At 40.3% G+C, this 25,358-nt stretch overlaps 1 protein-coding gene across 1 annotated transcript in view; it reads right to left on the bottom strand.

Moving 5' to 3' along the window:
• The window catches only part of LOC139452335 (adipose-secreted signaling protein-like), a 50,272-nt gene extending 24,914 nt beyond the window's left edge, over nucleotides 1-25,358 (bottom strand). The window contains exons 1-2 of the mRNA XM_071233773.1: nucleotides 25,001-25,358; nucleotides 2,687-2,914 (exon numbers count right to left, since the gene is read on the bottom strand). Of these exons, the coding sequence (XP_071089874.1) occupies nucleotides 2,687-2,914; nucleotides 25,001-25,043 (271 nt within the window). The 5' untranslated portion in view covers nucleotides 25,044-25,358. The remainder of the gene's footprint in view (nucleotides 1-2,686; nucleotides 2,915-25,000) is intronic.

Raw genomic sequence — 25,358 nt, 5'->3', positions numbered from 1 at the left:
TGTAGGTGAAAATAGCAGTTCTCTTGACCTGAAAGTTTGGTTAAACATAATTACCAAATGCATCACTTCTGTCCACCATTTTGTGATGTACTTTTTGAGTTTTGGCACTTTCAGTGTCAAAGCTTATTATTGGAGCCTTGCATTATAGCACTGTATAAGCCCATACTATTAGGCATGTTTGTTTAAAGGGTTAATGGTTCCCCCAAGCCTCCATTACGTTAAGGGCTCGTTAATGTATGGATGGTGTCATGAAAAATTGATACAACCAACATAATCGCACATTAGTCAGTGGAGGTTTTATGACACGTTAATGAATTATAGTTTGACACAATGGGGTCTTGAACCTTTCAGGGGACTGAGCCTTTGAGCTTCCTGGGGAGTGAACGTTAGAGGAGTGAATTATTACCCTGGTCAATGGATCAGCGTGCACTAAATGTTTCATTCTCAGCTCCCTGGGGAGTATGCAAACCAATCTGTGTGTGAGGTGTTAGAAGATTAACAGTTAAATTACCATCTCATCCTACCAGGTACCCACTCACTACCAGGTGAACATACGCATATTTTGATAAAAGTCATTTGCCCAAGGAGACACCACATATACTTCATGTGCTACATGTGCTTCAGTGTGAGGCAGGACCAAAGCCCTAGAAACTCTCAAGATCCAAGCAATCGAACAAGGTCACCTATCCAAAGACTCTCTGAGATCAAAGGGGGGCACAGGTAACCCAGACGTCTAAGGTGCCGCGATTCGCTGTGCAGAGTTGCGTCCCTTGGGCATGCCAGAAACCTATGATTGTGGGTTTGAACCCCGGTTCGCCTCAATTATGTTTCTAGGTTTGTCAGCACCATACCTGTGCTTGTGGGTTTCACCGAAGTGGTTAATGTCTGAGACCTGCATCACTTCGGGCTTTCCTCCCACATGAAGCTGACACGCAGTGATATGACTGGAATACTGTTAAAAGCGGCATTAAACCCAACTCACTCACTGAGATCAAAGTTGCTTAACTTTGCCTGTTTTGTGACCTGTGCGCTGTACACAGGATCACGTCCTGAAAATTACTTCCTCTAGCCAACAGCAACACTCACACAGCCAGTGTCCCAAATAACTGCCTGCCCACCTGCCCGTGGCTGGTAACTTTTTGCATTTTTTCAACTGAATAAAGACATAATTTGTCTCTTAGTATTTGCAATTTTTCAATATTTAAAATGCCTAAATGCTGCCAGGTAATTATGAAGATGAGCAGGCAACATTTATGGGTCACCTGCCCGACTGTCTTGATGGGTTATTGTGAACACTGCAGCTAGCTGCCCCTGCCTGGCTCTGACACCCAATCCCTCCTCTGATTTGCCATCTTTCACAAGTGAGTGAGTGAGTGAGTGAGTATGGTTTTACGCCGCTTTTAGCAATATTCCAGCAATATCACGGCGGGGGACACCAGAAATGGGCTTCACACATTGTACCCATGTCGGGAATAGAACCCGGGTCTTTGGCGTGACGAGCGAACGCTTTAACCACTAGGCTACCCGACCACCCCCTTTGAAAGTTAATAGCCATGTTGGATATTTGAACACTGCAGCTAGCTGCCCCTGCCTGGCTCTGACACCCAATCCCTCCTCTGATTTGCCATCTTTCACAAGTAGACAAATTCATCATACTGAAGGAACTGGAAGTGACCACTGGTACAACATTTTGACTGAGGCTGTCTACATGCGATAAGCCGTCTGACGCACATAAGGATTAATACAAATACATTGATCTTACTACCAAACAAAGCAGGCTTCATCCATCTTATAAGTGTGCATTCTTGCAGCAGAAAACATGATATATTCTCAAGCTACTTAATGTCTCATGAAACACTCGTTATTACAGCTGGCCAAACTTAACCATACATCCATGTGTAAGGTAGTTTGTCATGTTGTGTAGTTTGTACATGCATGTAGGACAGATCTGTTACCGGATCATGAAAAACAGCCACAATGCATCAATTCCCATGGCACCTTTTCTCAAATGATATTATGCTGCAACTTAGCAGCGATCATAATCCAAGATAAACTATGGGAGATTGGCAGAAGTTGTTTTCATTGCCTTACAAAAAGGGGCAGACGTTGTGTTTTTGCTGTACAGGAAGGGGCAGACGTAGTGTTATTGCTGTACAGAAAGGGGCAGATGTAGTGTTATTGCTGTACAGGAAGGGGCAGACGTAGTGTTTTTGCTGTACAGGAAGGGGCAGATGTAGTGTTATTGCTGTACAGAAAGGGGCAGATGTAGTGTTATTGCTGTACAGAATGGGGCAGACATAGTGTTATTGCTGTACAGAAAGGGGCAGACGTAGTGTTATTGCTGTACAGGAAGGGGCAGACGTAGTGTTATCATTGCTCTACAGAAATGGGTCGATGCTTTATTATTACTTTACAGAAATTTACAGACATAATCAATGCATCATATCTGTTATTTAAGTAATGGGTCCAACTTATTCATGACAGCCTGTGCAGAATTATCCCTGTAGTGATAACATGATGTTTTTATCAATATTTATCAGGATGTTGATTTAAACAATGTTTCACTGAGTATCAAATCCAGCCTAAACTACTGTCAGGCTTTTCTCCAACATCAATCTGAACCGCCGTGATTTAACTGTAATACTGTTCACAGCGGCGTTAAACACAACTCACTCTCCCTCCTCACCATCTTCAGTTGGCTGATAGCTCTCCATCTTGACGTGAAGGTTCTGTAAGGGATCAGCTTCAATGTCCTCTCCAAGGGTATCTTTAACACAGAACGTCACCTTGTACAAGTGCCGGAATTGCAGGAAGCCCAGGTGGACATCATATTTGTTTTCTTGACGGACGATCTGAATTTCACTGTCATGGGTGACCACCTGATCTGCTGGAAAATGAACATGGCCGTTCCTGTCTGTGAAAAAAAGAAAACATTTGATCAGCATCTGACAAGATCAATCATCAATAACAGGTGGCAGGTGGGGAGATTATCAGACAATAAACCTAAAACAACATCATCCCTGCCTGGCTAAATTGGCAACAATATGGAAATGAACATTGCAGCAGGGACATTGCAGACAGGGAATGAGCTGTTGGACGGAGGTAATAACGTCTAAAGAGCAGGGTCGCACACGTCGATGTCTCTTCCAGCTATAAGACCATTATTGCGAGCAATGATGACAGTAATAGCATCTATCACCTGAACAGTTCAGTGCTGAATGTATCACCCGCTCAAATAATCATGGATAATGGGCCATTGGAGAGGTGTATCAGAACCCGGAGTATTTGTTGTCGACTTCAATACTTTCTGCAGCATTGCAATTAATTTTCAAGAGGAGCTGATATACCAACTCCGTTTTTCTTCCCTGGGATATCATTAATGTGATTAAATGAACAAAAACTAAGGTTTTAATTGAAATTTCTGTTGTTCAAGACCTCATTCTTCAATCCTTGTTATCCTTCATCACATATACTACTCAAAATTTGATAGGGACACCGAAGTATTTCATGCTGTGACCTAATGTGAGGGCAACTTATTGTGTGTTTATGTTGAATGAACTTGAAACGAAACTGCACATGCTTCACTTGCATGGCAAATTCAAACACTATTTGTAGGACAACTTATTGAACTGTGTATTTATGTTGAATGAACTTGAAACGAAACTGCACATGCTTCACTTCCATGGCAAATTCAAACACTATTTGTAGGACAACTTATTGAACTGTGTATTTATGTTGAATGAACTTGAAACGAAACTGCACATGCCTCACTTCCATGGCAAATTCAAACACTATTTGTATGACAACTTATCTGAGAAATCAGTTACATCCAGACCCCATCTGGAAACTTCCGATCCCTATTAAAAGTTGAGTAGTATAGATGGAAATCTTTACACCAATTCTCCACACTGCACAAGATCATGTCACTACGTATCCATTACTTTGAAAGTCAATTTGTGTCTCTAATGAGTTGTTGACGTCAGTTGAAAGACAAAGCAGATCGTTTTTTTCTTTCTCTCAGCAATGTTTGTAGCTGATTTTACATTCAACATCACAGAAGACAGAGATGTTCATATGTTATTATCTTTAGGGAAACACTACTGAAAGGCCAAAAATGATAATAAAACTAATGCCTTGAAGTTTCTATCACATCTCTACACATGGCGATAAATCTAGAAACGCATACAAAACCAAGTCTAGCCAGCTCTATCTAGCTCTATTCCACAAATATGAATTCTGGAATCAGCATAGGGAAATTGTTTTTTATTTTTAGAGTCAAGAAGGATATTGTGTAATATAAGATTTCAGAGACTTAATGTCAGTCTATTAGTCCTCATAGACTTCGAGGCCTATAATTCTGAACCTCACAGTGGTTCTCAACGCTCCAACTTGGCTATAAATTAGAATTGAATAAAACTAAAAAAAATATAAACATAGTAAACAGTTCTGTCTTGTTCAAGCACGACAAGCTACAAACTCATGACTAGAGTGACTGGTTACCACTTGTTCTGCATGAAGAGCATACTGAACAACAAAAGTTCCTGTGACATTGAATAAGATTTAATGCAAAGTTATGTTTTTTACCAAATCTGAAACAATTTCGGTTTGCAACAGATAAAAGACTCCTGTAAGTGTTCAAATGGTTTAATTTCCCATACTGACTTTAGAAAATGCATGATTCCATAAAAAACATGAACATGCCAAAATGTCAATTTAAAATTCAATAGCTTGTGTGTCCACCTCTTGTTGCGATGCAAGCAACACATCTTTTCGTCTCATGGAATGGACCAGGCATGGCACAAAGTCCTGTGGGATATCTGTCCATATCTGCTGGAGCATGTTTTGAAGTTCCTGGAGTGTCTGTGGAACACATGGTTGACGTCGAAGGCGCCGATCCATCTCATGCCACATGTGCTCGATGGTGAGAGATCAGGGGAGCGAGGCGGCCAGGGGATGACATTCACGTTGTTTTGTTGAAGAGAATCCATAATAAGTCGAGCAATTTGAGGCCGGGCGTTGTCATGTTGAAAGGTAATGCCTGGGCCATGATGACGCAAAAACGGTAGAACAGGGCTGATGATCTCGTCGCGGTAGCGCTGTCCATTGAGATCTTCCCTCTACCACTATCAAACAGGTCCTCTGTCTTGCTGTAATCCCACCCCATACTCCAATGCTGCCGCCCCTGAACTGTTCTTCTTCCATGACATAATGATTGATGTAACATTCACCTCGACGTCGGTACACTTGAATCTGTCCATCGCTGGTACTGAGGTGAAAATGTGACTCGTCAGTGAATAGAACTTGTCCCCACTGCATGGCCGTCCAGCGTAGACGCTGTCTGCACCACTGTAGACGTGCTTGATGGTGGTTTCCTGTCAAAATGGGACGTCTGGGGGTTTTTCTGGCGACAATCCCTGCACATCTGTTGGCTGGAATCGATTTCGTAGGTGTGTTGTTCGAATCCAGTTGTCTTGTAGATTATTGGTTACGAGTGGCTTGCCACTCCAAGGATGGTCTCTGACTGCATTCGTCTGTTGCCAACGTAGCCATAAACACCAAATGGTGTTTCTGTGGACGTTAAATTGTCTTACAACATCACGTTGACTCAATCCTGCTTCAAGCATACCAATGGCTCGCAGACGCTCATTTTCGGACAGGCGTAGCATTTCGTAATGTTGAATAATTGCGTAATTTTGTTGTTTTCTGCGTGGTTGTTGTCAGCACGATGATAAACAATGCATATGGAATCCTGTTAATGCATATATTTTTATGCCTATTCTTGGGTAGTGAAATGCATTGGGCTTGCATAAAAGTCAACTTTTGTATGGAATGCATGCTTTTCTGTGACTTTTTGTGACTTGATTCCATACATGTACAACAATATTGAAAACCAAACTTTACTTCACTAAAATATTGGTGTCACAGGAACTTTTGTTGTTGAGTATATTTCTAATGTTGGGTTGTTTTGTTTGTTTTTTGTTGTTTAACGCTGCACTCAGCAATATTCCAGCTATATGAAAGAGGTCTATAAATAATCGAGTCTGGACCAGACAATCCAGTGATTGATATCATGAGCATCAATCCACACAATTGGGATTGATGACATACATCAACCAAATCAGCAAGTCTGACCACCTGATCCCGTTAGTCGCCTCTTACGACAAGCACAGTCGCCTTTTACGGCAAGCATGGGTTGCTAAAGACCTATTCTAGGCTGGGTTGTACCAGACATAGAGTCGCCATTGGCTACTTCCTCATAAACCCTCATAAACCCACAAACATAACATTTAGTCACAGGCAATCTAACAGTTTCCCAAACACTGCATTTTCCTCCAGCACATTTCCCCCATGCTGCAACAAAAACGATAAATTTCTGCAAATATTAGTTGATGATTGGCAATCAGCTGTATGAAGTGCCTCTCCTCTTTACACAAGTTTCATTATGTTATTCAGCAGGAAACTTAATAGCCCTGATATATTTCTGTGGTAAATATTTTCCCCCAGGTAATGCCGACAACCTGTCTCTTACAACAACAACATTCCTCCCACCACCTGCAGTGTGTATATATATATATATCCCAGCAGATGTGTGCAGGCACTCATCGTGTTCCACTACACGATTAGAGACACGGGAAGATAACCCAAGACAGTTTGTCTGTTGTAAGTGTTGCCCATAGGATGGCACAAGCCTGCATTACGTGACTACTTCCTGTCTCTGGCCCAGATATGCATATGTCGGGTCTCCCGGGGCTTATCATTATTACTAGCTGTTCCATGCAGTGTTCGAAATAAGCGCCTGCCTGGCGGCCCGTGGCAGGTAGACATCGTGTGGGGACTGAAGTTTCACGGTGTTACTTGAGTCAGGGCCTGCAGTTTCTAAAGTCTGTGGGTCCTGATGGCAGACTGGCAATTTTTCTAATTTCAATCACTGGTTGCATGTACAGCATTCCTCCTCAATTTTGTCCAAAACACCTTTGGATCGGACTATCAGGCTAACTGACTTGTTTGATGGATGTCATCGTATTCCAATTGTGTGGATTGATGCTCATGATGTCAGTCACTGGATTGTCTGGTTCACACTTGATTATTTAAGGATCACCATCATATAGCTGGAATATTGCTGACTGTTGCGTTAAACAACAAATGAAACATACACTACGCTGTCTCAACCTACATCCAATACACCTACATACACTACGCTGTCTCAACCTACATCCAATACACCTACATACACTACGCTGTCTCAACCTACATCCAATACACCCACATACACTACGCTGTCTCAACCTACATCCAATACACCTACATACACTACGCTGTCTCAACCTACATCCAATACACCCACATACACTACGCTGTCTCAACCTACATCCAATACACCCACATACACTACGCTGTCTCAACCTACATCCAATACACCTACATACACTACGCTGTCTCAACCTACATCCAATACACCTACATACACTACGCTGTCTCAACCTACATCCAATACACCCACATACACTACGCTGTCTCAACCTACATCCAATACACCCACATACACTACGCTGTCTCAACCTACATCCAATACACCTACATACACTACGCTGTCTCAACCTACATCCAATACACCTACATACACTACGCTGTCTCAACCTACATCCAATACACCCACATACACTACGCTGTCTCAACCTACATCCAATACACCTACATACACTACGCTGTCTCAACCTACATCCAATACACCTACATACACTACGCTGTCTCAACCTACATCCAATACACCTACATACACTACGCTGTCTCAACCTACATCCAATACACCTACATACACTACGCTGTCTCAACCTACATCCAATACACCCACATACACTACGCTGTCTCAACCTACATCCAATACACCCACATACACTACGCTGTCTCAACCTACATCCAATACACCTACATACACTACGCTGTCTCAACCTACATCCAATACACCTACATACACTACGCTGTCTCAACCTACATCCAATACACCTACATACACTACGCTGTCTCAACCTACATCCAATACACCTACATACACTATGGTTTCTCACATATACTACTCGGGGCGGTCGGGTAGCCTCGTGGTTAAAGCGTTCGCTCGTCACGCCGAAGACCTGGGTTTGAATCCCGACATGGGTACAATGTGTGAAGCCCATTTCTGGTGTCCCCCACCGTGATATTGCTGGAATATTGCTTAAAGCGGCGTAAAACCAAACTCACTCACTCACTCACATATACTACTCAAAAGAGTTAAGGACCACCCAATTCTTTCATAATACTATAGTTAAACTATAAACTATAGCAATGTGAAAGAATGAGAATAGTTAATCTGTCATGCCAATATCATGAAAGAATCGTGTGGTCCTTATCTTCTTTTGTATAGTATATTTCTCATACACCTAAATAACTGCCTTCTCGCTCTCGCTTAAGACTCGGGGCTGGGGGTAGCCTACTGGTTAAAGTGTTTTCTCGTCACGCCAAAGACCCGGGTTTGATTCCCCACATGGGTACAATGTGTGAAACATATTTCTGGTGTCCGCCACCATGATATTGCTGGAATATTGTTAAAAGCAGCGTAAAACCCTACTCACTCACTCACTCTTTAAGAGTGCAGTCTGCAACGTTCCATTATATCATGTTATACCAGGACACACACAAATAATGGAATCTCCACTTAGCAAACCGGTGACTAAAAGCATGAACAATCCCCACATTCAGGTCATGATGACATGAAACTCATCAAGTCTGCATCAACCCGCCACAAACTCTTTATAGAAGAACTCTTTCACCAGCATGACATGAGGAAAACTTTTGTCCATGAAATCCTCACACAGCTACAAGTAGTAGGCTACAGCCTCACTCAGCATGCTGAGCACAAACATTAAAATCTGCCGCATCAAAAGCATACATGAAGCACTACATATATCTCATTCCATTACAGTACACACGGCTATGGTCCTGCCAGTGTCATTCCTTAGACTTAAAAGAAGCGTATTGTTGCGAGCAAGAAATACATCTTAACTTTTGAAAAAAATTCTCCCCTTTTTCAAATCTTGAACAAATGTTTGCCAGACTCTTAAATTTTATGCCTTCAACAACTCGATCTCTGTTACTCTAAAAAAATGCCAGCCTATACACAGAACTTGAGGTGATTTCACTTAGCAGCTCTGGAGGAGAAATCACAATGTGACAAGTTTACACGATGGACTCACTGCTATGACATATGGCCTTTGTTAATCCAAGCGAGTGGATAACCACACCATGGTTATTTTAATATTGATTTATCGAAACAGAATCCCAGATACATGGATTGATAATGATCATTTATCCCTGATGCAGCATTGCTGATGGACAAGAGTCAGAATCCATTCTGTTATCATAAATCCCGGACCCATTTACAACAGCTTTGTTTTGAGCCATTCAAATGACATGATGCTGAAAATAACCATCCTATCAAACTGAACATTTTTTTCATTAGTGAAACCAGCGGCAATAGCGCCAGCTCCAGAATAGACTAACATCTAGTCTGAAATGAACATATCGTTCAGAAAATACAGTTGTTCAGTTATCTTATATAGTAAAAAGGGAGCCCAGTGATTCTCTTCATTTTCCTGATACTGCAGTAATCTAGACTTGCCAAACATTATAGACTTGCATGGGCTGTATTTGATATATAGTTGTATCAGGGTCTGTAAGACAGACTCGCTCCAGTATTGCACCTTGTTGTTTACCACAGATACAACTGGGAACTCCTGGCTCCAGAGAGGCTTTCTTCCCACATTAATATTACGCAAGAAAACATCTTTTCCAGTAAGCATGGTAAGGCACACCTTTTTCCTAACTTGCTTTACAGCATTTTCACAGGAAAATACATGTCAGCAGGAGGGGGCAAAAAAGAGAGAAGCAATTCTATTTAATTTTTTAGTTTTCTGCTCCACTACAGTTCGGCTGGTATAAACAGAATGGTATAATGTGGGAGAAGATCCTGCAACACAGCTTTTGCTTTAAGCCATGGCAAAACTGACAAAATCTAGTGGGGAAAACTGTCGTGCATCTATGCATCCTATCAATTTCAGGAAAAACAACAAACTATATTTTGACTCCCATGTTTAATATTGTCAACTTCAGTGGGTCCTTGTTTAGAAAATATTTTTGGGAGCAATATGCTATCAGCTTACCGACGGGATAAAAGAGAGAGCAAATTCTGAAACATTTTGTTTCCATTTTAACAAAATATACAGTTGGCAGATTGGTAAAACAAGTAAAGAGAAAGGTGTGGTCTGAAGTTCATACATAGAAGTCTTCTCATTAGATTAAAAATATAGGCTTGCTTGTAGGGGGCAGCAATTTTGAATGTAGGTCTACACTGTTCTCGTGGTATCATCATTAGTTGTTGATTACAACTAATACAAGTCACGAGCGAGAGAAATTGTATGCTAACTTAGGGAAGGTGACCTATTTCTTAAACAAAACTTTCAAGTTTGGTGGCAAATAGGTCAAGGGCATTAATCTTAATAACATGGAGATAAACTACACTGGATAGCTGAAGCTATCTGAAAGGAGGCTCATCGTTTTCACAGGTAATGTGTTGCCTGATTGTGAGACTGCCATTAAGTGTTGAGGTCAGGTTTAATGTCGGGTTCAGAATCACTGCATCTGCCATTAAGTGCTGTGTTTGGACCAAGGGAGGACTTTGAGATGGGCTGTATTGCCATATGGTGTTTAAGAGAAAGGAGTCAAGTGTGCATACACTGAGGATATTTACAAGTGGCACAGAGTACGGTCAGACTGCCACATTCCTCCCTGAAATACTCACTTATCTTCAGCCTTCCGACCACTCTGCTTCCTGTTATCAATACAGGACACCCTGGCTGGAGGTGCGTGTGAGTGAGTGAGATGGGTTTAACGCCGTTTTTAACAGTATTTCAGTTATATCACCGCGTGTTAACTTAATGTTGGAGGAAAGCACGAAGTGATGCAGGTCTCAGACGTTTACCACTTTACCACAAATCAACGACCACGGATATGGTGCTGACAAACCTACAAACATAATCGGAGCGAACCGGGATTCGAACCCACAATCACAGGTTTCTGGCGTGCCCAAGGGACATAACACTGCACAGCGAATCGCGGCGCCTTAGACGACTGGGCCACCCGTGCCCCCTAGCTGGAGGTGTGAGCTGCTACTACTGGCAGTCACCATTGCAGAGGATATCTCTGTCAGATGTACCACTGCGGTCCTGATCACCCATTCAGGTGATGGTGCTTGTGCTTGCATCAACCATGTCATGACTGTCATAGCCCTTTAAACATGTTAAACGGATATGGGAAGCCATATTGATCCCCCAATACCCAATCTAGTGAGTGAGTTAAAATTTAACATCACATCAGCATTTTTTCAGTCATATATCAACAACCCAGTCCCGTGCAACCAACCTTTACATGCTACAACCAATAATTTCCTGTGGCTACTGTGGTCTGTATTATCAAGGTAATATTGGAACCATATTGACCACCCGATAGATTACAAGGATTTTTCTGGATGTGAAATATCTATGTGATACGCTTCAAAACAGAATGTACAACACTAATATCAAAGTCGGAGGGTATATTGAATACCTGGAAATCATAATATGCAGAGCTCTTCAAAACAAACTGTAAGTTAGGTCATAATTGTTATGTCAAGTTGGTTGGTTGGTTTGTTGTTAAACGCCGCACTCAGCAATATTCAGTGAGCTATATGATGGCGGTCCGTAAATAATCAAGTCTGAACCAGACAATCAAGTGAATATATCATGAACAGCGAGCCTGACCACCCGATCCCATTAGTCGCCTTTTATGAAAAGCATAGTCACCTTTTACGGCAAGCATGGGTTGCTGAAGACCTATTCTACCTGGAATCTTCACGGATCTTATGTCAAGTAAACCACAAATACTGTCCATCAAACAGTTATGAATATTTTCATGAAAAAAAATACCTTAAGCTAAACACAAATCTAAACATACAGAATGTTGAGCTATTTTTTTATGGATGGATATTACAACTGCAGATGTATTATTGCAACTAAACACAATTGTGGTGTGGTGGTGTTTGTTGTTAAATGCTGCACCCAGCAACATTCCAGCTATATGACAGCAGTCTGTACATAATCAAGTCTGATCCACACAATCCCGTCATTGACATCATGAGCATCGATCCACGCAATTGGGTATACGACGTGCCTAACCACCCAATCCTGTTAGTCGTCTCTAACGACAAGCATGGTTGCCTCTTTCTACCCCGGATCTTCATGGGTCAAACACAACTGTGAAGCCCCTTATCATCCTTATATCCCCCCCCCCACCACCACCACCACACGCACACAGACACTTGTTACAACCAGTTAGGCAACACACACATCCCAAAATAATCTAATGGGCAAGATTGCCATCAGAATCGGTCAGACAGTTCTTGACATATGTGTCTCGCCAGTGGCACATGCACTTAGTGGAAATCTTGTTCCATATTTGGAAGTGACAACCACTTATCTATAGATGTTCGTGATGAAGCAATGATTGATTATAATTGATGATTGATTGGCAACAATGAAATGATAAATCATATGTGCCAAAAAAGGATGCAGGTGAAATAGAATTTTTAGTAAAAATGTTCAACCCTTTCGTTGATCTGTAAATATATACACACGTGAACCATCAAAGTAAACTCAATCAAGTATTATCATTTCTGAAATAAAACTCTTAAAATGTCCTTGTTTTATCCCCTACATGCTGAGTGCCAGTCAGGGACACAACAAGTACCATCTGTGAACATCTTAGTGTATGACATGGCCAGAGATTGAACCACTGACCTTCCACTCTCCATGCTCTCCAGGCAGACACTTGATTGGTTGGAACAAACTGATTTTGACCATATGCAATGATCTCTGATGAAATCCCAACAGAAACCACAATTATTTAAGAATTGACTACAATATCTTTTGCGTTTATGGAGGTATAAACACAGGAATTGGTACGCACATTGACAGACTTTACCCTGAGATGTAACTTGTTCTACTGTCAATTAACATAGACGCTGATTTGTGACATTAGAGGCATGAGAGTGAGTGCGTGTGTGAGTTGGGTTTAACGCCGCTTTTAACAGTATTCCGGTTATATCACGGCGTGTCAGCTTAATGTGGGAGGAAAGCCCGACGTAATGCAGGTCTAAGACATTTACCAATTTTGTGAAACCAACAAGCACGGGTATGGTGCTGACACCTAAAAACATAATCAGGGCGAACCGGGATTTGAACCCACAATCATAGGCTTCTGGGGTGCCCAAGGGACACAACTCTGCCTATCGAATTGAGCCACCCCTGCCCAACAGAATGATGAGAAGAAGATGGACAAAAAAGCTGAAACCAAATTAAGTGTCTTTCCTTCAGCTAAGATAATGAGGAAACCAATCTCATTAAAACCAGAGCTTAGTTCTCGCTACCGCTAAACAAAGATCTGAAGACATCCAATTAAGGTTCATGTCAGAACTACCTTTCATCTGACCAATCAGTGCGTTGCTTACCAGATTATGAAAGTAACAGTCGGAATGTGATTTCTAATCATGCAATCTCGAAACTTTAACATGGGGTATTCCGAACGATGGTTACGGGTTTAACGACTGAATCCTTACAATCTTGATCATCCATTCCAGAATGTATTTTTTGTTCAGCTTTCAAATTTGTAATCGAGAATTTGTCAAAATATGTTTCGAAGCGTAGTCGCAATTGGAAATTTGTGCCGTAAAGCACGAGAAAGCTGCCTTCTGATTGGTCATTCCATTGGTCGGTCAAAGTTTGCTCAAGGTCGGGCTGACGTGACCCGGAATGGGAAGTCCTCAGATCTTTGTTTAGCGGTAGCGAAAAGTAAGATCTGATTTTAATGAGATTGTGAGGAAACTGAATGCACTGACTTCAGCATGCCCCTGTATGGAGTGAGAAGATGGAGCAATATATAAATGGCCTAATATTTTCATTTGCTAATAACAATTGCCACACTGAGAAAACTCATGACATGAAAATTTCAAAACAAACTCTTGGAACCTTCATGGGAAAGTTATTCCTGTTAAACGACATCACTGCCAGTTTGAGAAAACACATGTCTAATGCAAGACCACTTTAAACAGAGAGTCTTTTACTCTAGCCACCTTCATAAGAGAGCATAAAATATGGACGTCAAGTTTAATGACTGCCACTCGGCTTGGGAAAACAGATGTTACAAAGTAAGACAGCTTTAAAACAGACCATCACACATTAATTTCAACATTTGGAAACTTAGCGCCATGGCAATGTAGCTCACCTGGATATGTTAAAAGTCTAAATTGTCAACAAAGACAGACATTTCAAAGCCGTTGCAGTCAACATTTCTGTTCAAATATTTTCGGCAGAAATACAGAGGACAAAAATATTAACAAATAAAAAACAAGTAACTTACTTGTTTCTAAATCGGCAAGAATTAATGTACTATTGTACAACATTGTAGCAATACAGTTAAATTTACTCAATACAAGTTTAAACTGAGCCACATAAACCTTCTATGGAGAATAATTTTTCTAATGCCATATAATTTTTCATACTTTTTTTCACTCTATCGGCCATATTGATAATCAGATTCAACCCTCTTGCACAAAGTGGGGTGTCATCGTTTGTGGGAACAAGATCGGTTTCTGAGAAGATGTTTCAGGCCAGGTGAGCTAACCCACATGCACAAAGCCATACATATTCATACAGAGATTTTCCAGCTATCTCAATAAGAATATTGTATGCACAACTGTCAAATGACACTGGTCTTCAATTGCAGCTAATCCCAGGCTCAATTAGCTGATTGGAAACATGGAAACAAGCATACTGTTGGTTCAGTACACAACGACACAGAACCAACGCAACAGAACAGAACCATCACACAGCCATATCAAATCTTATAAGTTGCCTCTGAATTCCACATGATGACATATGACCTTGAGTTCTACACGTGTTGAAGTGGGCTGCAATGGACAAGGAATAGGCTGGTACTGAGATCGACATTGATATTGCAGAATAAGCATGATTAATCATTATGATTACCGTATTCGACGTAATAAGCACCCCGCTCTAATAAGCGCCCATGGTGATATTTGCTAATTTATTGGATAGTGAACAATCCCAATTAGCACCCCTTCCGATTGATCAATGTACAAAAGACTTATCTTTTCTCGTAAAATACGCACTCGTGTGTTATATGCACCCTGAATTATGCACAATTAAATTCTGGAAAAATATATCCGTCGTACATAAACATTTCAGGCTGTCAGCATAAACCACGAAATTTATCTTTTAACTCTGTATTTTTTCACCAAAATAATATTCTAATAAGAGCCCCCTGTTTCTAATTTTGAGAGCGCCCTGGGTGCTTATTACATCAAATACCGTATGTCATCTTATTTTTGATCTTCTTGCAATTGATTCTGATCCAGAAATTCACTGGCCATTCTCAACATGCATTTTAAACAAGTCAAACAGACACAACTCATTTGGCAAAGTTATACTTCAACCATAAAAGGGTTTAGTCAGAGAAATAGCCCTTTGGGGCTCATTGATTCTACTTCCGGAATCAACAGATTTGAGAGATTTCTCCATTACGGATTTCAGTGCTCGAATTCCCTTTAACCCCACTTTTTAACCCATCAGATAGAAGCACGCACTAGTATTTGTTTTACAATCAGAATTAAGGAATTAGGAATGGATGGAGTTGACGTCCATGACCCAAACCAGCCATTGATGAGATGGCAGCTGCATTAAATTAACATTTGATCATGGTCGGTACTTAGTCAGTACTAAACCGTCAATGCATGAGCTTCATATTGATGTGTTTGTTTGAATGCAGGGATAGAAACATATTTTTTCTTCAAGTGTGCTATAGGCACTCATATAGACTAACATATAGTCTCTGAAATGAACATATCGTACAAAAAAAACAGTTGTTCAGTTATCTTAATAAAAATATAATAAAAAGGGAGCCCAGTGATTCTCTTCATTTTCCTGATACTGCAGTAATCTAGACTTGCCAAACATTATAGACTTGCATGGGCTGTAGTTGATATATTTGTATCAGGGTCTGTAAGACAGACTAGCACTCATAGAGAAGTTTAGTTGTGCCCTTTGGAATTAGAGTAGGCCAACTACAAGGAGACTTTTGATGCATCAACTCAGTGAATGCCATATCTCAAGGCTAGAAATTACGCAGTAGTAAATTTTGAAAGTTTGTCCTTCCCTTTGTTTGTTTGTTGTTTAACGCCGCACTCAGCAATATTCCAGCCGTATTAGGCCTGTCTGTAAATAATCAAGTCTGGACCAGACAATCCAGTGATTGATATCATGAGCATCGATCGACGCAATTGGAATCAATGACAAGCTTCAACCAAGTCAGCAAGCCTGACCACCTGATCCCATTAGTCGCCTCTTACGACAAGCATTGTCGCCTGTTACGGCAAGCATGGATTGCTGAAGACCTATTCTACCCCGGATCTTAACAGGTCCATTTGCCATGTGTTTGTCATGGTTATTTCTGGTCTCAGTAACACACAGTGCCCCGAAGTATTGTTGTAAGAACTATGACTTCTTAACGTGGCCTTCAGGCACTATGAACTTATTTCAACTACACCATTATGACCTCAACCATCGGCACTACAATAGAAGGAATGTCATAGCCTGGACAGAGGGGAGGTCAAAAAGGGTTTAACGTTGTGTTCAAGATTATTGCATTTACATAGCGACGTGCATGCATGGGTGTGTGTGTCTGCTTGTACTAGTCTCGACTAATGCCGATTTTATAGTGCTAGCCCACTGAGATACCATGCCTCAGTTTAACATGAATACCCAACTTTGACACATAAATATAGAATACTAAACGAGCTCCCGTGTAATACCAATTTTATGAAACGAGTGAATAGTTCTGGTATCTGACGAGCGAAAGCGAGTCAGATACCACAACTATTCACGAGTTTCATAAAATTGGTTTTACACGAGAGCGAGTTTAGTATTTTATTTATAACTTGTCATTTATAATGTTTTTAGAATTATACTGTTGAGTGTAAATAGGCTGACACCTACACGATCCATGGCATAATCCAATTGAGTTTAACAGAATAATGCTTCAAACACGTCAAAAGTTGAAACGTATGAATTTAATATCATACAATGGTCCACCTTTAGAATTCAGGCGTTCGTCCCACAAAATTATCGTAGTGCTAAGGCTATCACAACTCACATAATTTAACTTAGACTAAAGACTGTCGTTGTGCTGGAGTACGATCGCCTTGTGGAACGGGGCCTTGCACCTCTACGTTTACAATCACGTCACAATACCCGATGACGTAATTTGTTGAATTTTGTTGCAAGATCCATCAGCGAGTCAAAGCAATGTGACGTCAGCCTAGCAACAAGGTTGCTGGGGTCATCGAGTGTGCATAAGCTCCTCCCAGTGATCTATCATCTCCACACACAATGTCGTTGAATACGCCAAGGGATGTTGAGAGCTTTCAATATTTGTTCGTGAAACGTGTTCCGAGAGTACATAAGCACGCGTTTTGGTATTACACAATGTTTAATAAAGCTGTATGTTTATTAAACGGGTGATCTCTTCACGGGCAAGTAATAACACTGACTCCAAGGCAACCAGTCCTTGTTTTAGCCCCTTAACGCCGAGAGCCAGGCAGGGTGACAACAAGCAGCGTTCCTGTTTACCGGTAATTACCAGTTTTTTACCGGTAAAAATAGGTTTGGACAGGTAATTCATGTGACTGCCAGTCCTTGTGGACCGGCAAATAAAGTACCTTATATATCTTTGTTGTTGAACAAAACGTCGGTGATATTCAAGCCAGCTTGTCCGGTACCATCAGGGTTTCCACGTGTCTATTTCTAGGTTAAATATCCATTTGTAGTGACTTGTCTCAAATGTTTAAAAAAAGAAGAGAAAATTGTGACTGAAGTTTGTGTGAATGGAATGGAATGGATTTTGGATAGATCTAACTAAGTTACTTCAGCGATGACATCTTTGCACTGAACATGATGTTGAAAGAATTAAAAGAAAAAAAACGTTTTTTTTATTTGTTGAAAGTTGGGACTGGCAAAAATTAGGGGGGACTGGTAATTTTTAGAGATGCCAGTCCACAAGAACTGGCAGTTTCAAAAGCCAGTGGGAACACTGAACAAGTTTCATCATTTAAGGTATTTTGGTATGACACAACAAGGGATCAAACCCGGCCCTTCCGCTCTCCAGATGGACGCTTCACCACTAGACCACAGGGGCTGTCTAGCCTGGAAGGATTCTGCATAAATGTCTATAAATGATCTTACTATATAATCAAACTTCTTTCTTCATTAATAACATAAACTAAACGTCTCTATTATTTGTTTCAGTTGCATAGAAAAGGAATGTATCAGACAGATCCTAATATCATTTGTGTTTTGTCGAGAGAGAGAGAGAGAGAGAGAGAGAGAGAGAGAGAGAGAGAGAGAGAGAGAGAGAGAGAGAGAGAGAGAGATTACAATTACTTGACACTAGCATGCTTACAATAACTGGACATGACTTTCACTGTTGACTCTCAATCATGCCATCTACGACATCATGCCATCCACAACAAGTACATAGGAAATCTCAAGGAACTTATTTTTTCTCAGATTTCTTGCCACTAATCACAACATATAGGCAAGTAGTTAACATGGTCAAAATAAGACTTTTCAAGTCAAATTCCCTTTGCCCAAATAATACTTTTAACATAAAAATTCCATTTAAACGCCTGATATTTTTCTCTGTAGTCATGATGACAAGGCAGACCTCAAAGTTAGATTTTTTACTAAGGGAGGCTCTTGGCTCTTGATGTTTTCCTGGTTGTCAAGTCATATTCTTAGAGCTTAAACAATTTCACAAGAAATTCAGATCACACTGTCACTAGTAAAGTAACATGATTGAACAGCAACAGAAACTAACAGTTTTAGTTCACTGGTTCTTATAATGATAACATACAGCAAAACCCTTAAAAAGGGCAAATTTCTACTTGTCCTTATGATACCTTAACTGTTAGCCAGTTTGGCAAGGACTATAAGACTTGGTGCCAATTTCTAACACTGTTGAAACATCAAAGCAAATTATTTTATATGTTTCATCGGGTATTAATTTGAAGCCAAAAATACTAAATTGTGATACTTGGTTGTGTATTGACCAGTACCCTATTTTCTAATGACACCTATTTTCAAACAGCCGTATTTGATATTTATTTGTCGCTACAACGAGAGGTGTGACATCATCCATACTGCCACCAGGAGAGTGCATGCGTTCGACCTGTCAACATTGGGTTCATGTGAGGTCCTGTACACCGCGAAAACACATCTGTTCAATCACGAAAACCCCGCTAAAGTACGAAACCAATCAGGTGTTCGAAAATAGGTGACGTCACACGAGTGCAGCAGAAGTTGACAGACGAAGTAATGGCGGTCACGTTTTCTTTCGGAATGTAGCTGAATTCTATTGCTGAAGACATCATCTACTGGTATGAAGCAGAATTTGAGTTTTGATTCACTCATCCCTCAAAATATCAGCAATGCCATCTTAGCCGTTCGAAATTAGGGTACGTCAGGATATTTGAAATAACTGTGGTCAACAACGTGTGGGTTTTTTTCTCGGTGTTTTGTGGTTTAACACAACATTCAGCAATATTCCAGCTGTATGATGTCAGCCTGTAAATAATCGACTCTAGACCAGAGAATCGTGAGATCGTGAAACAATTCCCTCTATCAGGGTATGATGACACATAATCAATGAAGTCACAGAGGTTGAAAACCCGATCCATGTGCTAACATAGGTTGCTGGGACCAATTCTAACCCGGAATCCAAACAGGCTGTCAATAGGTTTGGCCTGAAGTAGCAATTAGGAACGTAATACAAATGTACACCCTTGCAATTTTAATAGAAAGCTGTTGGGACGCGTTGTTAGTGGGGTGAGCATGGCGAGCAAGGCAGCCAATGTTATTTTAAACTGCAGTCAGGACTACAGGGTTCACACGAAACAAATCTGTTATGAGTCACGACAGACTTCTCTTAAATTGTGAACCCTGCATAAGTGTCTTTAAGGAGGTCATAGGTGTATTGAAAGGGGTCCTAGATGTCTTTAAGAAGACGTCGATGTATTTAAGGGGAACATTGGTGTATTTTAGCAGGTCAGCTGTATTGATAGGGGTCATAGGTGTATTTAAGTGGTCAAAGAGCATGTAATGGCACATTGGTGTGTTTAACATGTTTAAGGGGAACATTGGTGTATTTAAAGGGAACATTGGTGTGTTTAATTGTTAGATATTCTTCCCCAATAATGAGTGAGTGAGTGAGTTGGGTTTAACGCCGCTTTTAACCCTGTAGACTAGTGATCATCCATTGTGACACCCAATACCCATTAATTACAACCTGTTTTATCCTGGCATTACACTTTCCAATATTGACAATCAATATGTAGGTCTTCATCTCATGCAGAAGACAAGCCTAGTTAATGGACAACATCTACAGTGGACAGGTTGGGTCAGGTCTCATAGTCTCCATACCCGTCCTGATGATGTGTCACTGTAAGCCTGGAGATAAGCAGAGCTTTACCTATAATAGGATCACACTTATGTCCTAGATGCATTGCTCAGCTACGGTATAACTTCATCATATATACAGACACAGGGCATGTATTTCATGCATTTATCTAGAATTCCAAACTAAGTATTTTTTTCAATATGGGTATTTTCATAAATTAATTCAGAAGTATGATACCATTTTATTTAACAATGAAATAATGTAAAATGATGCATAAAAGCCTCATCTTTGTTGTTCCTGGTATCAGTGAAATGTGTGTGGTTACCATGGTTACATGGTGATTAGTTTCATGGTTCCATGGTTTCATGGAATCAGCAATAACTCCATTATACCAAGACATCACCATATCTACCAACATTCACACTTAATGAAATAAATAAAAAACTCATGAAAGAATGTCCCTAAGTTCAAAAATATTCACACAAAATGCTGTTTAGCTACTCAAATCCTAAAATTATCTATATCAAGTTGTTCTAGGACATTTTGCTGTCATGGTTGATTGACATTTAACATCCAGCCATGTGATATGTTCATTGTTCAACTGTGACATATTCCCAGCCTACAGAATGTGTTCCTCCAAACTGGTTTTTCCAGTCCACAATATTAATGTTCAAGCTGTCTCCTTTCACGAACTGTTCAACATATATACCGTATTCGACATCATAAGCGCCCGCATCTAATAAGCGCCCACAGCGATATTTGGTGATATATTGGCTGGTGGACAATCCCAATTTGCACCCCTTCCGATTGATCAATGTGCACCAGACTTTTTTAATCGTGCATAATACACACTCGTGTGTTATATGCACCCTTAATTACGGGCAATTAAATTCTGGAAAAATATGTTTGTGGTGTATAAAATGCATAGACTTTTCTTTTATATTATTCAGGCTGTCAGCATAAACAACGAAATTTATGATCTTTCAACTTTTTTTCCACCAAAATTATATTATAAGAGCCCCCTATTCCTAATTTTAAGAGCGCCCTGGGTGCTTATTACGTCGAATACAGAAGTCGTTTATTTGAAAGGCACTGTAACCATAGCAACTTGACTTTATTTTCCTTTTTACGATGAAATCCTTAACGTCATTCTGTTCTGCTCTCAGACATTCTAACTGTGTGGTACATCATTGGATACAAGTCTTTGCTAATCTATGACATATATTTGTTCAATTTTAAGTAAAATGCATTGTATATTAACACATACAGAGATCAATTTACAGTTGTACCTACACTGTACAAAAAAACAACACCAGAAATATTACCTTCACTCACAAACAAACAAATAAGTTAGAAAGAAATTAGGGCTGGGACGGGTAACTCGGGTACTTGGGTCGGGTGGGTACTGAGTAGGACCCGGGCACCCACAGGACTACCCGGACCTGTGGTTTAGTCACGTGATATATTGTTTGATGATAAAACTTATTTTGAATTCCATGGTTACATTACAAGTCACTTATGTTCACATTTCTTTCTGACTATGCACCCATTCCTTCTGACCTTTATAGGTTTGAATAAAGATAAAACATCAGTCAACTGCATGACCAGATTGTTTACTACGTGTATCTAAATACATTTTGCCAGGGCTGCAGTAAAACAATTCCCAATCGGCCATTTTGTACCCCACTCTTGAGACCTACAGCAGGTACCCGTGTAGGGTCGGGTAATAGGGCGTGGGTACCCGGGTAGTAAATTTGGACTCGTCCCAGCCCTAAAAGAAATACAAACATTAGCGACTTGTAGTGTAAATACCCGAGTTACCCGTCAAAGCCCTAATTTCCACTCACTGATCAATACTGGGTCAGAAATGGTTGCTCTAGCAACATATGCAACAAGAGGTATCTAATTGGATTGGATCAGACTTTGATGATTGCATGCCACTGTACCTAGCTTGTCGCTCATAATATCAATCACTGGACAGTCTGATCCAGATGCCATTATGTACATGCCGACATTATACAAGTGGATTACTGCCAAGTGTGGCGTTACACAACAAACATACACACAAATTTACATAAGCCGTTGGGATACCTTTACACCAGACAGACCCCAGCTAGCGGGCTTGTCTGTTACCCTGCCTTTAAGATTGAGAAGATCACTTGGACAAGCACCTATTTAGTACTATATATCATGCATCATGTCCCTAAAAATGGGTTTGCATTACTTCTTTTAACTTAACTCAAATTAAACGGAAAATTGGTTTCAATTAATATATTAAGTATAGACATGATGAACATAATATTACCCCATAATAATACTAAAACCATTACCATGACAACAAACAAGAAAAGCCTCTACCATCATTATATCTCTTACAGAAGATAACTAGGGTCCCATTATTCTAAATCCCTAGTATTTCCTCTCTGCTTAATGATTCCCTGGTTGCCATGGAAACAGTATTGCTTTACTTGACAGTGACTTGAAGATTGCCATGATTGAGGACGTTTTAATGTCAGTATCACATGCAGCAGGCTAACATTTGGACAGCACCACTACACTCCACCCAGAACCAGACATATCACTTTCTAAGAAATTCAAAATGTTGAACCAGAGAAGTAAAATTACAATGCCGTACACCATGTTTCAACAAAATAAACATTTAATTCAGCTACCAATGACTTACAGCAACAGATTTTCCTGTATGTTTTCACAAATCATTTCAAATACATTTGTTCGAAATGTTCAAGATTGTCCGGACCAGACTTGAATATTTACAGACCGCCGCCATATTGCTGAGTCTGGCATTAAACAACAAAGAAACATCAACATGTTCAAAAAATGATTTTTTTCTTGAGCAAAATAATCTGGCGATCTTGAAAGAGATCTCTTTGATATTGTCAACTGGATCACCTGTCTAAAAACCTAATGAAGTTGATCAGCCCAGAAGACTATCCATCACCATCAACTCTTCACAAACTTGTGTACACTGTTCCTCCATCACTCATGCCGATAACACGATTACACAGGTCTGCCATGCAGTATAGTAGTATTCTTAACGTAACCAATCAGCCCTTGGTCTGCCTTCAGCAAGAGGGATGTTAGCAAGTGCTCTCAATGAGCATTCTGCTTACCATATTCAATGTAATAAGCGCCCAGGGTGCTCTCAAAATTAGAAATAGGGGCTCTTAACAGAATGGAATTTTGGTGAAAAAAAACAGAGTTGAAAGATAAAGTCTGTTGTTTATGCTGACAGCCTGAAATGTTTATATACGACAGATATATTTTTCAAGAATTTAACTACCTATAATTAAGGGTGCATATAACACACGAGTGCGTATTATACACAAATAAATAAGTCTTGTGTACATTGATCAATCGGAAGGGGTGCTAATTGGGCTTATCACGTTGAATACGGTAAATCACATAAACTCGCCTATTAAGGCAAGCATGTGTTGCTGAAGACTATTCTAACACGGATCTTCATGGGTCATAGATCAATGTAGATTGAATGACGCTCATAAAAATGACAGGGTTTTATTTGTGAACTTACATTTTCCACTCCGAACTGCCTGTTAACTTTCATTTTTAAGAAGTCAGATGCTTCACTTACTCGTAGCCTCCATACTGAATAAGAGGTGGAATGGCAAAAAGTCAAAAACGCCAGGTGCTGAGATTGTAAACAATGTTTACAGGTATTCAGTGTTGTCACTATCCCTAGTGTACAGTACAAACACCCTGTCCACTCAAAACAACCCACTCGTCCGATGGAGGATGACTAAATGGTGGACACACGAATACGTACATACACCCTAAACACAAGTGTCAAAACGTGTGGTGTCACCCTGGGCATGTGACTGAAATTAGTTCACATGTGCCTCTCTTCACCCAGCGGGAATGGGGTACCAGATTTGTGAGGTGGATGTAAAAACCTAGCACCAGGATGGGTTGTATACTCCCCAGGGAGTTGAGAATGATAACTGGAATGCAAACGGATCCACTGATTGGGGAACAAATAAAACTGCATAGTGTGTTGAAAATTCAAGATAATAATTTTAAATTTAAATTGCAATAACAGTGTTAAAGCATGATTTATTATATTTAAATTTCATCCCAGTATCATGAATTTTCAACACACCATCATGAATTTTTAACATGGTATCATGAATTTTCAAAACAGTTAATTTAAATTTCAAATTAGTATCTTGAAATTTCAACAAAGTGTCTTGAGCATTCAAGAAAGAAAAACAAAGTAGATCTATATTGCAGCTACGGGCTTCCATACAGACCTGCTAGCAACACACCTTCCATACATTATTCTGATCAACTTGTAGGTTCGAGTATGCTTAGATTTAGGACGTTGGGGCAAATAGGGTTTCAGTTGTACAAGACTACAGTAGAAGTATCTTACCTGTGTGGTGATGTCCCGCTGTCACCGGACTGTGGTCAGCCATTCCGCTAGTGGACCTGCCTGTACTGATCCCGCCAAGCTGAGAGTATTCACTAACAACCAGTGTTGTTAACACTCAAACTTCCCGTATAAAGAGCTCGCACGGACACCTGTTCGGTGTTCCTAAAATCCAAGTTCCCGTTTCTTTCCGTGAATGTCCACGTTTTGTTATGTTCTAGATCTATGCACTATTTTGACCAATATTTCATGTGAATGTGTGGCCTGTAACTTACTTCGGAACTGACAACACCGACTAGGAAATACAATGCTACACCTCGCAGTTCATCCCGACCGATAGATTCTTTTATAAACTATCAGT

Source organism: Haliotis cracherodii, unplaced genomic scaffold (assembly GCF_022045235.1).
Source record: "Haliotis cracherodii isolate W230 unplaced genomic scaffold, xgHalCrac1.p SCAF_9, whole genome shotgun sequence".
Classification (NCBI taxonomy): Eukaryota; Metazoa; Mollusca; class Gastropoda; order Lepetellida; family Haliotidae; genus Haliotis; species Haliotis cracherodii.
This window is presented reverse-complemented; position numbering and strand designations above follow the sequence as displayed.